Genomic DNA, 13,674 nt, shown 5'->3' with positions numbered 1-13,674 from the left:
TATCTTGTTTATTGGGTCTTTGGTCATTTAAGACCTTTGGAAACTGTATTTAAGGATTATTTGTCATTTCTAAGGATTTTTAAGGCCTTAAATTTGGAAAAGCAAATTTAAGACTTTTTAAGGACCCGCGGATACCCTGCATAAACACTAGACTGATGTCCTGAGCTGGTGGAGGTTTGTTTTTTCCAAATTCTTAAAGAATAAACTTACTATCGACCGTCTTTTGTCCAACCAGCTCTGGTGATATACTCAACGTTGGGAAACAGACTAGTGAAGGCAACAGGCAACTCTTTCTCCTGTGTGCTGACAATCTGGGGAACAACACCACCAACCAGAGATCAGCACAAAAAACACATGCCAGTGCTTACCGTGAGTGGATTAACACGGCACATTAACAACATAAGAAGTGCTCACATTTCCTTGGCTGTCGGTTCTGATTTCTGCTATTTTGAGAGTAATGTCAGGATTCTTGCTACCTGGACACAAACAAAATGTAGCTACATCAAAGCAGAATTGCAAAAATTAGCTCATTTTCCACAAGAGTTTCCATTCTCATACCTGCACGTGGGTATCTGTACACATCAGTCTTTCTCTCTTCCAGAGCTGGAGATGGGACATGGATGATTTCCACCTCAGACTCATCCACCTCCTCATAAAGAATCTGCAGAGTTTTATAACCATCTGGCTCTAAATTAAAAGTAAACAAGGAGAAAGTGAACAAAACTTATACATAAGTAACATCACTGTAAACTACATGCTGACCAGTGATAATATGAGGTAGTTTTAAATACCCAGTAAGAATCAGAACAATATGATATTTACTCGGATTTGTTTATAGCTCTAACAGAAAAATCACCTGTATGAGTAACCGGAGACCACCAGTATCCAGTGAAACGATCGAACTCTTCCTGGGTGACAAACGTAGCTACACCAGCAGATTTAGAATCATCTTTTGGGTTATCAATACCTACGATGGAAACGTAAAAATCAAATTAAATAAAACAAAAAAATAATAAAATGGGTAAAAAGTGAGCACTATATAGTCCTGACCTTTATGGCAGAAGGTGAGTCTCCTTTCTTCTCTTGTCTTGATATTTGTCACCCAAATGTCGTTGTTGTTGATGAAACCGATGAAGGTGGGATCTCCAGGGCAGATCTTAGGGTCCATCCGTGTGCCTGAGTTTTGGCTCTTGATTTCTGTGGGATCCATCGGAGAAGTCTGAAATAAAAACACAAAGCAAACGAGGAAAAAACAAAACAGCTACCGGTCAGAAATTCAACTAGTCAAGAAAAGAAGCAACATCTCAAATTTCATTCTTAAATAAGCAGACATGTTTTTAAGATGCTTTTAAAACAATAATCATCTATACATTTCATATTATTTAAATGTACATTTGTGCAACAACCTGGGAAAGACTTCCTGTTTCTAAATAAATCTCATAACTAGTTGGACCTGACTGATTTTAACATCAAAACAGAAATGTAGGCTGAAGAAGGTGAAAACGAAATGTTTTTAGGAAGTGGCGAGGCACGTATTATGGTCAAAGAACCGAGAGGACAAACCAAGAACAAGCTGCAAAAGCCGGTCAGGATGAAGGACAAAACAAACCCAAGTTTTCTTCAAAATCCCGATGAACCATGAACAATTTTCCATTGGAACACTTCAGGATCAATACAAGAGTCACTTCTGTCTACAGAAATAAGCTTTCCAAAAACATTTTGTACCTATCAGATTGTTGACATGTTGCCTTAGGAGTCTGTTTGTTATTTGAGGAAGTTAATTTCTTCTTCAGCTGATCTTTAACTTACAATAAAACTGTTGTTTGCACCATCCCGGCAGTAGTGCAGGCTGCTGTTGGCTTGGAACAGGAAGAGCCCGCTGGGCTGGTGGTATTCATAGGAGGTGATGCCGGACACCCCCAAACGCTTCCTCTCTCGCAGCAGCTCCTCCTCCCGAGAGAAGCCTCCGTGGTGAGGGCTGGCCTGGGGTCACAGGACATAGTGTGAGAATGCAGTCTGACCACAGCAGAGGTCAAAAAGAATTTGTTTGGGGACGGAAAAAAACAAATGGCAGAAAACAAAATGTAACCATGTCAAATTGAGGGATCATGACATGCAATTATTAAACGTTTCTCCATGTTCATTTTTTGTAATTAAATACTAACCAGCATATCAGACGGATGTCTAGGAACATGACATTCCAGTAATTTTACATAGTCGGCATAAATTCACTTATGCATTAATTTCCTTTGTTTCTATTTAAAATGATAATGACCTAATGTGGTGGGATTTTGAGGATTTACAGACCTGTTAACCTTGTCAAAAGTTTTTGAGTATCACTTGTGCAGCCTTTTATTCGCAGACTTTTGCAACTCCATTGCTTCCCACGCTGCAATTTCCCAATTCACTGGTTAGAAAATGATAATATATATTAACAAAACAATATAACAGCCATTTTGTGTGGCTATTTCACTGTCGGGAAACATCTTCTTGAATAGTCCAAAATATGTATTTCAATATTAAACAGTAAAACTCAAAAATTGCACTTGCTTTCCATATATAACAACAAGCTGATAGCCACAAGTTAATTGCACTGAATTATTTCAATAATTTCAATAATTAATCAAAATTAAAAAATAAATATTTTTATATGTATTTAATGGTAATGATTTAATGTGTATATTGCCATAGATGTTTCTGTTTTCAAGAATGTAATATTTAATTGGCTTAAAGCACATATGCACACATCACCATGGCTAATTTACCTGCAGCTCCCTGGCGGCTTATGTCCACTAGGGCCTGCACGACTTTATCTTTTTTAAAGTCGACAGTCAAGTAATGAAAGTCGAGTCGACTTCGACTAGTCGTTGATAACGTCATACGCCGGAAGCGGGGGGGGGGGGGGGGGGGTCGGTAGGTTCGCTGGAGTTTTTGACAATTAAAATTGCGCCCACATTTTCTAAGTTAACACATCTCTTTTAACAACGGTAGTTTCTGCATCCTACTTTAGTCCTCTCCCCCCTCCCCCTGCGCAGCAGCAGCAAACTCACTGATGCGCCTGCAGCCTCTCGGAGTTCCTGCTGCTCTAAACATTAAAATAATTATTTCATTTTCTGTTCCTCACTTCTGATTACCTTCAATGGTGTCTGTTTGTTGCAACCACCAGGTACAAAAACGAATTTGTTTTTATTTGACTATTTTTCTGTCCTGTCTGTTTATTATCTTCCTGCATCTCCTCTCAATCCTAAAGAAAAACTGCTACCTGGGTTAATATATGATCACCTTATGAGTTACCTTTGAACTGCAGTTCTAAAAGATCTACCGACCTCAAAAACAGCTGAGTGCCGCTGCTCGCCGGCCAACTACAACGGGACCGTTTTTGCTGCGGAGTTCATGCCGGAGCGGAGCGGAGTGGAGATAGTGGTGCGTCACCGGAGGACAACAGGTGATGTGCCTCGCTCCGCAGCAGCAAAATGCATCAGGCACAAATAACAGACAGAAAACATGAAAGGAAATGAGCCGACATGAACAATCGCGTGTTTAATTTGTTTTTGAGATGGTGACACCTGATTTGGCGGTGCTCAGGACGCAATGTCTGGAGCGCGCATCAATGATCAGAGCTTTGCATGCGCAAACTGGTTAAGATTAGGATGGGGGTGAGGGGAAGGTTAAATTGCAAGAGGGAAAAGGTCACAGTTTGGTTAAATGTCCGTTTTACCGCCGGTGTCAGTACCGACGCTCTGGCACAGCTCGTCGCCTCCGCCTCAATCCAGACGCGCAGGGGCTCGTCACCTGCTGTCTTTTCCGAAGACTGCATCTTGTCAGTCATTATCACGTGACAGCGACTAGTCGATGACAGGCATAAAAAGTCACTACAGAGCCTTGAAGTCGACTAGTCGACTAGTTCGTACAACCCCTAATGTCCACATCATCAATCAATCAAACAATCAATCAATCAATCAATCAATCAAATTTGTAGAGCACCTTCCACAACATTATCAGAAGTCTAAAGTGAACAGCATCATAAAAACATTCCCAGTACCTGGCATAAGAGCAAGATAAAAACATAAAATCGTAAAATAACAAGCAAGCAATATTACAAATACAGAGAGGTAACGGAATGAGACTAATCAATTAAAAACAAATGGTGGACAAAATAAGATCAAGCATCCTGATCAAAAAGAAGAAGTATTAAAAACCATAATGTCAGGGCAAGTCAATGAACCCTAGCGCTGAAAAGCAATCAATTAGAAATGAGTCTTTAGACGAGACTTAAAAGACTTGAAGAGATGCCGCCTACCTAATGCTCAATGTCAATTCATTCCACAGAGTTGGAGCCAAAACAGAAAATGCACGATAACCCCTCGATCGATATTTCGACCGGACCACCAGATGTCCCTGCTCGGCTGAGCGAAGAGACCGAGATGGAACATACTTGTGCAAAAGTGCAGTAATGTAAGAGGGGGCACTACCCTGGAGGGCCTTATAAACAAGAGTTAAGATCTTAAATTTAGCTCAATATTGCACAGGGAGCCAGTGCAGAGCATCCAGCACTGGAGTAATGTGATCTCGGCATCTAGTACCTGTTAGGAACCTAGCCACCAAGTTCTGTACAAATTGGAGCCGTGCAACCGTGCACTGGCCCAGACTGGCATGCAGAGCGTTACAGTAGTCCAGACGGGACAGGACGAAGGCATGCAACACAGACTCCAGATGAGCTCTGGACAGCAGAGACCTGATCCTGGATAGTCGTTTCAGATTAATAAAACAGGATCTCACCACCGTATTTACGTGAGTGTCAAGATTAAGTGAGGAGTATATTTTTATCTCCAAATTACTGACTATTTTCTTTTCATAGGGGGTCAATGGGCCAAGGTCAATATCAGCACCTGAGCCATTTCTTCTGCCAGGATTATTATGACTTCCGTTTTGCTCTCATTTAGGTGCAAAAAATAAGAAGCCATCAAACATTTTATGTCCTTCAATCAGTCCAGTAAAGGAGAAACAGATCTATCCTCCCCACGTCGAAGGGGGAGATAGATCTGGCAGTCATCAGCATGAAAATGAACTTTCACATTAGGCCAACGAAGGAGGACTCCAAGAGGAAGCAAATACACTGCAAATAGGAGAGGACCAAGGACAGAGCCCTGTGACACACCCCAACGAAGTGACGTCACCTCACCCATCTGAACACTAAATGTCCTGTCATGAAGGTAGGAGCGAAGCCCTTGGAGGGCCTGCCCAGTTATCCCCACCCAATGCTGTAGTCAGTCCAGAAGGACTTCGTGGTCGACTATCAAAAGCTGCAGATAAGTCCAGAGATAGTAGGACAACATCATTATCCATGTCACAGGCTAAAAACGTGTCATTAAAACCCATTAAAAGAGCTGATTCAATGCTGTGACCTGCCCTGAACCCTGACTGAAAGGTCTCCCATAAATCATTTGTGTTCATGAAGGCAATCAATTGTGAATACACGACCTTCTCCAGCAGCTTGGAAAGAAAAGGGTTTTGAGATGGGCCTGTAATTAGCCAAGGTTGTCACATCCAGCCCTGGCTTTTTAAACATAGGATGAATAACAGCCTTCTTAAACGAGGATGGAACCATACTAGAAGTAAGACTGCCATTTATGATTGCCAAAAGTAAAGGGCCTATCACTGGAAAGAGTTCTTTATAAATTCTAGGGGACAGCACATCACAAGGAGAGCCAGATGGTTTAAGCTGAGCTACCAGTTTTTCCAAGTCCGATAAGGATACAGGCTCAAATGTTTCCAGTGTAGCCTGGGGCGGCTCTGGGAGTAGAGAGTCAGGTGGTGAGTTTGTAATGGCAGCTCGAATAGCTGTAACCTTATCAACAAGAAAGTGAAGAAAGTCATTACAATTGTCAACTGTGGGAGGCAAAGAACTAGAATCGGAGAACTCAAGTAGCAAAATTTACTACAGAAAAAAAAGTGCATGGATCATGAGAATTTTTTCCACAATATAAGCAAAGAACTTCACCCTCGCTTCCTTAAGAGTTTGCTGATAGTTAAAGATTCTCTGAATATCTCACGAGAGACTTGGAGTCTGTCTTTCTTCCATGGTTCTGGTCTAGGCCTCAGCTTTCTAATCCTAAAAGGTGCAATTTTATCCAAACTGTTTTTACAGATACCGTCAAATTGGAGTGTAAGCACCTCTGTATTAAGTGACATTGTGTGTAGCTCACTTCCTTCGGCACATAGGAGCTCACCAAGCTCAATAATCTTTGCTGTATTTAAAACACGACGAAATCTCACATGAGAGGAAGTCACAGCAGGCATGCAGGGCAAGTTAAAATGACATAAAATGGGCAAATGATCAGAAAAAACCAGGCTCAGTATCTCTACACCAGCAACAGAGAGACCAATAGAGAGCACTAAATCCAAGGTGTGTCCCTGTGCATGAGTAGGACCCAGGACCCACCGTGACAGATTAAGAGAGCCCAACAGATGTAAGAAGTCTTTAGCCAATGGCTTATCAGGACAACACACATGAATATTAAAATCACCAAGAATCAAAACATGATCATACTTTAGCATGTTTACAGACAGGAGGTCAGAGAAGTCCTTTAAAAAGTCCCCATCAAATTTAGGAAGACGATATATCAACGCCACGAACAACAGAGGAGGTGGGCCAAGTTCAAATAGGCACATTTCAAAGCTGGAAGGAGGATTCGACGGAATAAGCTGTTTACAGTTGAAGTGAGATTTATAGATGACAACCAGTCCACCGCCTCTGCCAGAAGACCTCGGGACATTAAAACAGCTACAACCCACTGGTAGTAGTTCCAGTAAAGCATTCAAATCTCCCATAGGCAGCCAGCGGGCCGGCTCCAGCAGGCGTGACGGCGCCACAAGATGACGGCTGATACCCGTCAGCTCAGCAAGCTCCCTAAGGGACCGTGACAGCTTGGACCGCAGTCTCACCCGCCGTCCATGACCCCTAGGACGCTTTCTCCAGTTAGTCCGATCCAGGAGCCATCGAGGCACAAGCGGTGGTGCCAAGCGGCACTGACATGAGGACGAAAAACCGGAACTCCTCCAGCCCGTCCAAGCACCAGGTTTCACCAGGCCAGCAGCCGACCGAAGTTCTAGAAGAGCCTCTCGGTCATAAGTCAACAACAAAGTCACATTACACACGAAAACACTCAAAAATAACAAAAAGATAAAATAAATGACAGGAGACAGACGGCTTGCCACATACACCGGCGCCATCTTGCCACGCCCCCCCATTCTGTCCCCCGTTTTCATAATTGCAGATTGTGCTAAATTCATGGTGAGGTAGTTGAGGGTTGCAAGCATGGCCACTGTTTTTGATATTTAGGCAAAAACTGTGAGACACATGGACCCTCTTCTTTTTGGCAGGTCTGCTAACCATTTCCTCCCTGTCTGCTTCTCCTTCATCTGCCATAGCCTGGGTTGCAAAACGTGCTGCAAAAGATTTGGTGGCTACATGTTTAAACTGTATAAATAATCATTATTAATTATATATTTTTTCTGAATATATAACCATATTTGATAAATATCATGATAAATAACATACAACTGTTTGTATTTTATCATCACAGTGCTGTAAAAAATTCTTCAATGTGAAAACCTTTAACCACAACCGTTTCTAAATTAGGCAAAACATGAAACCCAGCTCCATGTTCTCCTATTCCTCTCCGTTCCCCTCTGGACAAACTGTGTGATGGGTGGGTCCTTGTAGTATCAGAGACTGCAAATTAAACCGAAGCAAACATCTTTGCTGTGGACTAAATGTACTGTGCATCTTTATTCCTTTTGCCGTACTTTTTTAAACAGTTGATTTTCGCTACTCGTGAACCGTAATTTCCGAGGAGAAAGCAAACGCCCTCTTATGATGAATTATATAAATGGAAACCGTGTTCCCTCGCCCAGACGTGGGTCCCCAGGGCCCCCCCCTGGAGCCAGGCCTGGAGGTGGGGCACGTTGGCGAGTGTCTGGTGACCAGGCTTTCATCCTTGGAGCCCGACCGTGCACAGCCCGAAGAGGAAACTTGGGTCCCCCTTCCCATAGGCTCACCACTCATGGGAGCGGCCAAAGGGGTCGGGTGCAGTGTGTGACGGGTGGTAGTAGAGGCCGGGGACCTTGGCGGTCTGATCCTCGGCTACAGAAGTTGGCTCTTGGCACATGGAATGTCACCTCTCTGGTGGGAAAGGAGCCTGAGTTGGTGTGTGAGGTTGAGAGGTTCCGACTAGATATAACTATTCAGGATACCTCAACGCATGGCTCTGGCTCTGGAACCAGTTTCCATGAGAGGGGTTGGACTTTCTACCACTCTGGAGTTGCTCCCACTGAGAGGTGCCGAGCAGGGGTGGGCATACTAGTTGCCCCCCATCTTGGTGCCTGTACGTTGGGGTTTACCCCAGTGAATGAGAGGGTAGCCTCCCTCCGCCTACTTGTGGGGGGACGGGTTCTGACTGTGGTCTGTGCTTATGCACAAAACTACAGTTCAAACTACCCGCCCTTTTTGGAGACCTTGGAGGGGGTGCTGGAAAGTGCTCCTCCCAGTGACTCCCTCGTTCTGCTGGGGGGCTTTAATGCTCACGTGGGCAACAACAGTGAGACCCCGGAACATTTGGGAAGTTCTGTCGGAGGTGGGAATTGAAGCTCCTTCTGACAGGAGACTCTGCCAGTCGTGCCCAGCAAACCCTAGCGATACATTTGGGCCTGCCTGGTCTGACCGGGATCCTCCCCCACCATCTGAGCCAACTCACCACCAGGTAGAGGTCAGTTGACAGCTCCGCCCCTCTCTTCACCCGAGTGTCCAAGACATGCGGCCGCAGGTCAGATGAAACAACAACAAAGTTGATCATCGAGCTGCAGCCTAAGGTATCCTGGTGCCAAGAGCACATATGGACACCTTTATGTCTGAACATGGTGTTCATTATGGACAATCCATGACTGGCACAGAAGTCCAATAACAAAACACAACTCGAATTCAGATCAGTGGGGCCGTTCCTCCCAACCACACCCCTCTGGGGGAGGCAGTGGACATCGAGTCTGAATGGACCCTGTTCCGTGCCTCCATTGTTGAGGCGGCCGACAGGAGCTGTGGTCGCAGGATTGTTGGTGCCCGTCGTGGTGGCAACCCCCGAACCCGGTGGTGGACACTCGCGGTTAGGGATGCTGTCAAGCTGAAGAAAGAGTCCTATCAGGTCTTTTTGGCCTGTGGGACTCCAGAGGCAGCTGACGGGTACCGGCAGTCCAAGCGGAACGCGGCTCGGGTGGTCACCAAGGAAAAAACCCGGGCATGGGAGGAGTTCGGTGAGACCATGGAGCAAGACTTCCGTACGGCTTCAAGGAGATTCTGGTCCACCATCCGGCACCTCAGGGGGGTAAAGCAGTGCGCTACCAACACTATTTATAGTGGGGACGGTGTGCTGCTGACTTCTACTCAGGACGTTATGGATCGGTGGGCAGAATACTTCAAAGACCTCCTCAATCCCACCGACATCTTGCAGTGAGGAAGCAGAGTCTGGGGACGCTGGGTTGGCCTCTCAAATCTCTGGTGGTGAGGTCACTGAGGTGGTTAAAAAGCTCCTCTGGGGCAAGGCTTCAGGGGTGGATGAGATCCGCCCAGAGTTCCTTAAGGCTCTGGATGTTGTGGGGCTGTGTTGGCTGACACGGCTCTGCAAGATCGTGTGGACATCGGGGGCAGTCCCACTGGACTGGCATACCGGGGTGGTGGTTCCCTTATTTAAAAAGGGGGGCCGCAGGGTGTGTTCAAACTACAGGGGGATCACACTCCTGAGCCTTCCTGGTAAGGTCTAGTCAGGGGTTCTGGAGAGGAGGGTCCATCGGATTGTTAAACCTCAGATTCAGGAGGAGCAATGTGGTTTTCGTCCTGGCCGTGGAACACTGGACCAGCTCTATACGCTTAGGGGGATCCTGGAGGGTGCGTGGGAATTTGCCCAACCAGTCAACATGTGTTTTGTGGATTTGGAGAAGATGTTTGACCGCATCCCTCGGGGGGCCCTGTGGGGGGCACTCCGGGAGAATGGGTTACCAGGCCCTCTGATATGGGCTGTTAGGTCCTTGTATGACTGATGTCGGAGCTTGGTCCGCATTGCTGGCAGTGAGTCGGGCTTTTTCCCAGTGAGAGTTGTGGGCCATTCCCATCTGTATCTGGTCAGCCCGGCCTGGATAGCATAGGTTGCTTACATATCTTGGTGGCCTGCCTTTATTCAGGGTGAGTTTTGCGCTGAGCATCGTGTAGTGTATAGGGGGTTACGAGAGGCGATTAACACCATGTGACCAGCTACCGATCAGCAATCGTGAGCTCGCACGTACTTCTGGCGTGTTTGATATTTTGCTCATCCCTCGTGAGGGTATCGCACGCACTGTTGAAGCGGCGCTGCGAGCAGAACCGCTCACGGCGCATGCGCAATCATGCATCAACACCGCTCGCCCGCTATTTCCCTATTAACACGCGTTGTTCCTTTTTATTTCTACACGTTTTTTTACTCACAAAGATTGTCAAGAAAGCGCGTTTGTTGTGTTCATGTCAAATTAAACTGAGCACAAAACAGAGATTTACTTCCTTTATTTCGTTTTCCTCATCCAACCCCCATAAATCCCTGTGTGTGTCCCCCTGCAGCACTCCCGAAGGACAACAGGCAAGACAAAAAAGTCTGACATATTGTGTAAAAACTGCCATTTTTAGCATATTTTTAGGTCAGACGTGTTGCTACCAGACGTACAGTGTGAGCAGTCATGTCGCATCCGAGAACTGGGTCGTACAGTGTGAGCACATGACTCGTGAGATCTGCCCTGCGAGGAACTCGTACAGTTTGAGCTGAAGCTGAGTGCTACGAGTGAAAAAGTCGCACAGTGTCCGCCCAGCTAAAGGCATGCTCAATTCATTATCATTCATCATCATGATTACCTAGAAGCTGAAAATGTCTCTGACTGCATTCCTTGCATACCTAAGCAAGGATGTGTGGAATCAACCGGGCCAGGCTGGCGCCAACTGGAGCTATCCGGGTAGGGCCGACCTGGTACAGATGGGAATGGCCCATTGGACCGCCAAGGCTGCCCTTTGTCAACGATTCTGTTCATAACCTTTATGGACAGGATTTCTAGGCGCAGCCAAGGTGTGGAGGGCATCTGTTTTGGTGGCCTGAGGATCAGGTCTCTGCTTTTTGCAGATGATGTGGTCCTGTTGACTTCATCAGAACATGATCTTCAGCTTTCGCCGGAGCAGTTCGCAACAGAGTGTGAAGCAGCTGGGATGAGAATCAGCTCCTCTAAATCTGAGACCATGGTCTTGATTCGAAAAAGGGTAGAATGCCTTCTCCGGGTCAGGGATGAGGTCCTGCCCTAAGTGGAGGAGTTTAAGTATTTCGGGGTCTTGTTCACGAGTGAGGGAAAACTGGAGCGTGAGATCGATAGGCGGGTGGTGCTGCATCTGCAGTGATACGGGCGTTGTACCGGTCTGCCGTGGTGAAGAGAGAGCTGAGTCAGAAGGTGAAGCTCTCGATTTACTGGTCGATCTACGTTCCTACCCTCACCTATGGTCATGAGTTTTGGGTAGTGACCGAAAGAACAAGATCGCAGATACAAGCGGCCAAAATGAGTTTTCTCCGAAGAGTGGCTGGGCTCTCCCTTAGAGACAGGGTGAGAAGCTCGGTCACTCAGGAGGGGCTCGGAGTAGACCCGCTGCTCCTCCACATTGAGAGGAGCCAGTTGAGGTGGTTCGGGCATCTGGTCAGGATGCCTCCTGGACGCCTCCCTGGTGAGGTTTTCCGGGCACGTCCAACCGGGAGGAGACCTAAAGGTAGATCCAGGACACGTTGGAGGGACGATGTCTCTCACCTGGCCAGGGAACGCCTTGGGATTCCCTCGGAGGAGCTGGCCCAAGTGGCTGGGGAGAGGGAAGTCTGGGCCTCTCGCCTTAGGCTACTGCCCCCGCGACCCGACTCCGGATAAGCGGATGAAAATGGATGATGGATGGATGGAAAGCAAATGCACCATTAGCTAAAATATAAAGCTAACGTTATCTTAAACAGTTTATTTTGCTGCTGGAGCAAATTAAGATGATGATGCCTCACACTTAGATCGTTGTCGCTGGTTTCATCATCACCCAACAGCCCATCGCATTTAGTGAAGTGAAGCCAAACTTTAGAGCGAGTTCGCTTTATTCTAGTCGGAATTTCGGAGTTCAGAGGAGAAAGCGAACGCACCATTAGCTGAATGGAAGCTAACACATCAAGCTAACGTTATCTTAAACATTTTATTTACCTACCAGAGCGGATTAAGATGATGATGATGCCTCACTGAGATCACCGTTTCTGGTTTCATCATCACCCAGTTACCCATCCAATTTAGTGAAGAGGACCCAAACTTGAAAGCTTCCTCTCTACCATGCTGCTTTCTCTGTTTACAGCTTACCCACAGTGTTTGACGACATTACGCTCTTGCATCTAGTTCTCATTATGAAGAACGGGTACCGAAACAAGGCACCGTTTTATATGAAGTGATTCGGTACTGAGCCGGTACTATGGAATTTGGTCGGTGCTTTAAAAAGTACCGAATTTGGTACCCATCCTAGGTGGGGGTGTTAATCTATAGGTTAGGCAGAATTGTTTTTCTCTGCTTTTCTACAATTGGCTTAAACTTCTTCACCACGCTGCTGAGTCGTGTTGTCAGAAATGAGTAACACACATGCATATTTTCTACAGAACTCACTTGTCTGCAGCTTTTTGCGTAGTTTAGAGAGGTGAGTCATACCAGCGTAATTAGATGCCAAATTGCATACTTGCTACACAAAATGTGTACAGATTGGCAGGTCTGGATTTGTTTTCAAGGAAATCTGAAGAGTAAGACAAAACACCTCCTCACCTGAAACCGATCCAGAATCGGTTTCCATGACAAAACCAGCAGGGCATCTTTGCGAATCTTCTTGGGAATGTCCGAGTAGAGCAGGGCATTTTCCCTGCTGGCATAAGGCATTCCTGTGACGACAAACACAGTCGATTAAGTCTAAACACCACTGACCTGTCAAGCAGATTTGGTTTTACTCGAGCTGACAACACTGACGTTTAACAGTGATCTTAACTGGTATGTAGAAAAACGTTTGGTGACTAAATGGACATGATGATTTGTTCTGAATTTGGAGACCTTTGAAGGAATCTGAAAAACACTTTGACGCCACAACCAACCCCTTACCGAGGTAGTAGATGCGATGAGAATGCGGACTAGCCTCATCTTTTGGAACAAACTGGAAATCATGTGGTGCCTTGCTGATCACCACGCCGGTGTTTTTGCGGCTGTTGTGGATGATCTTCCTCAGCCCATCCCAAGAGTGCTTCTCCACATGGAACTGGGTAGGATTTACATCCTCCATCTCCACCACCTCTGTGCTGTCAGACAGCTCATCCACTCCGGTCATGCCTGCCAGTGCCTTTTTGATGCTGTTGACGGAAAATCTCACATCAGTGTCCGATAAACACAGACTAGACTGCAATAATAAATATGCTTTTTTTTTGAGGGCGCCTTTCTAAGACCCAAGGTAAAAAAAAAATAAAAAAACTGAAAAAAGGAACATTTAAAGAAACATTGGAGTTCTCTTGAGGGGGTACCAGTTATGATGCGAGCTGCAGAGTTCTGTAGGAGTTGGAGTTTAGGAAGGGA

The 13,674-nt window shown here is 45.9% G+C and overlaps 1 protein-coding gene across 2 annotated transcripts in view; it reads right to left on the bottom strand.

Moving 5' to 3' along the window:
• LOC107392817 (dipeptidyl-peptidase 9) overlaps positions 1–13,674 on the bottom strand; it is a 30,842-nt gene that overhangs the window by 10,142 nt on the left and 7,026 nt on the right. For both annotated transcript variants that reach the window (XM_015970835.3, XM_015970834.3), the window contains exons 3-10: positions 13,210–13,454; positions 12,883–12,995; positions 1,810–1,983; positions 1,051–1,219; positions 857–967; positions 559–687; positions 415–476; positions 211–311 (exon numbers count right to left, since the gene is read on the bottom strand). In XM_015970835.3, the coding sequence (XP_015826321.3) occupies positions 211–311; positions 415–476; positions 559–687; positions 857–967; positions 1,051–1,219; positions 1,810–1,983; positions 12,883–12,995; positions 13,210–13,454 (1,104 nt within the window). The remainder of the gene's footprint in view (positions 1–210; positions 312–414; positions 477–558; positions 688–856; positions 968–1,050; positions 1,220–1,809; positions 1,984–12,882; positions 12,996–13,209; positions 13,455–13,674) is intronic.

The sequence above is a fragment of the Nothobranchius furzeri genome, chromosome 8, assembly GCF_043380555.1.
Source record: "Nothobranchius furzeri strain GRZ-AD chromosome 8, NfurGRZ-RIMD1, whole genome shotgun sequence".
In the NCBI taxonomy this organism is placed as follows: domain Eukaryota; kingdom Metazoa; phylum Chordata; class Actinopteri; order Cyprinodontiformes; family Nothobranchiidae; genus Nothobranchius; species Nothobranchius furzeri.
The sequence above is the reverse complement of the archived record's forward strand: the minus strand, read 5'-3'. Positions and strand labels throughout refer to the sequence as shown.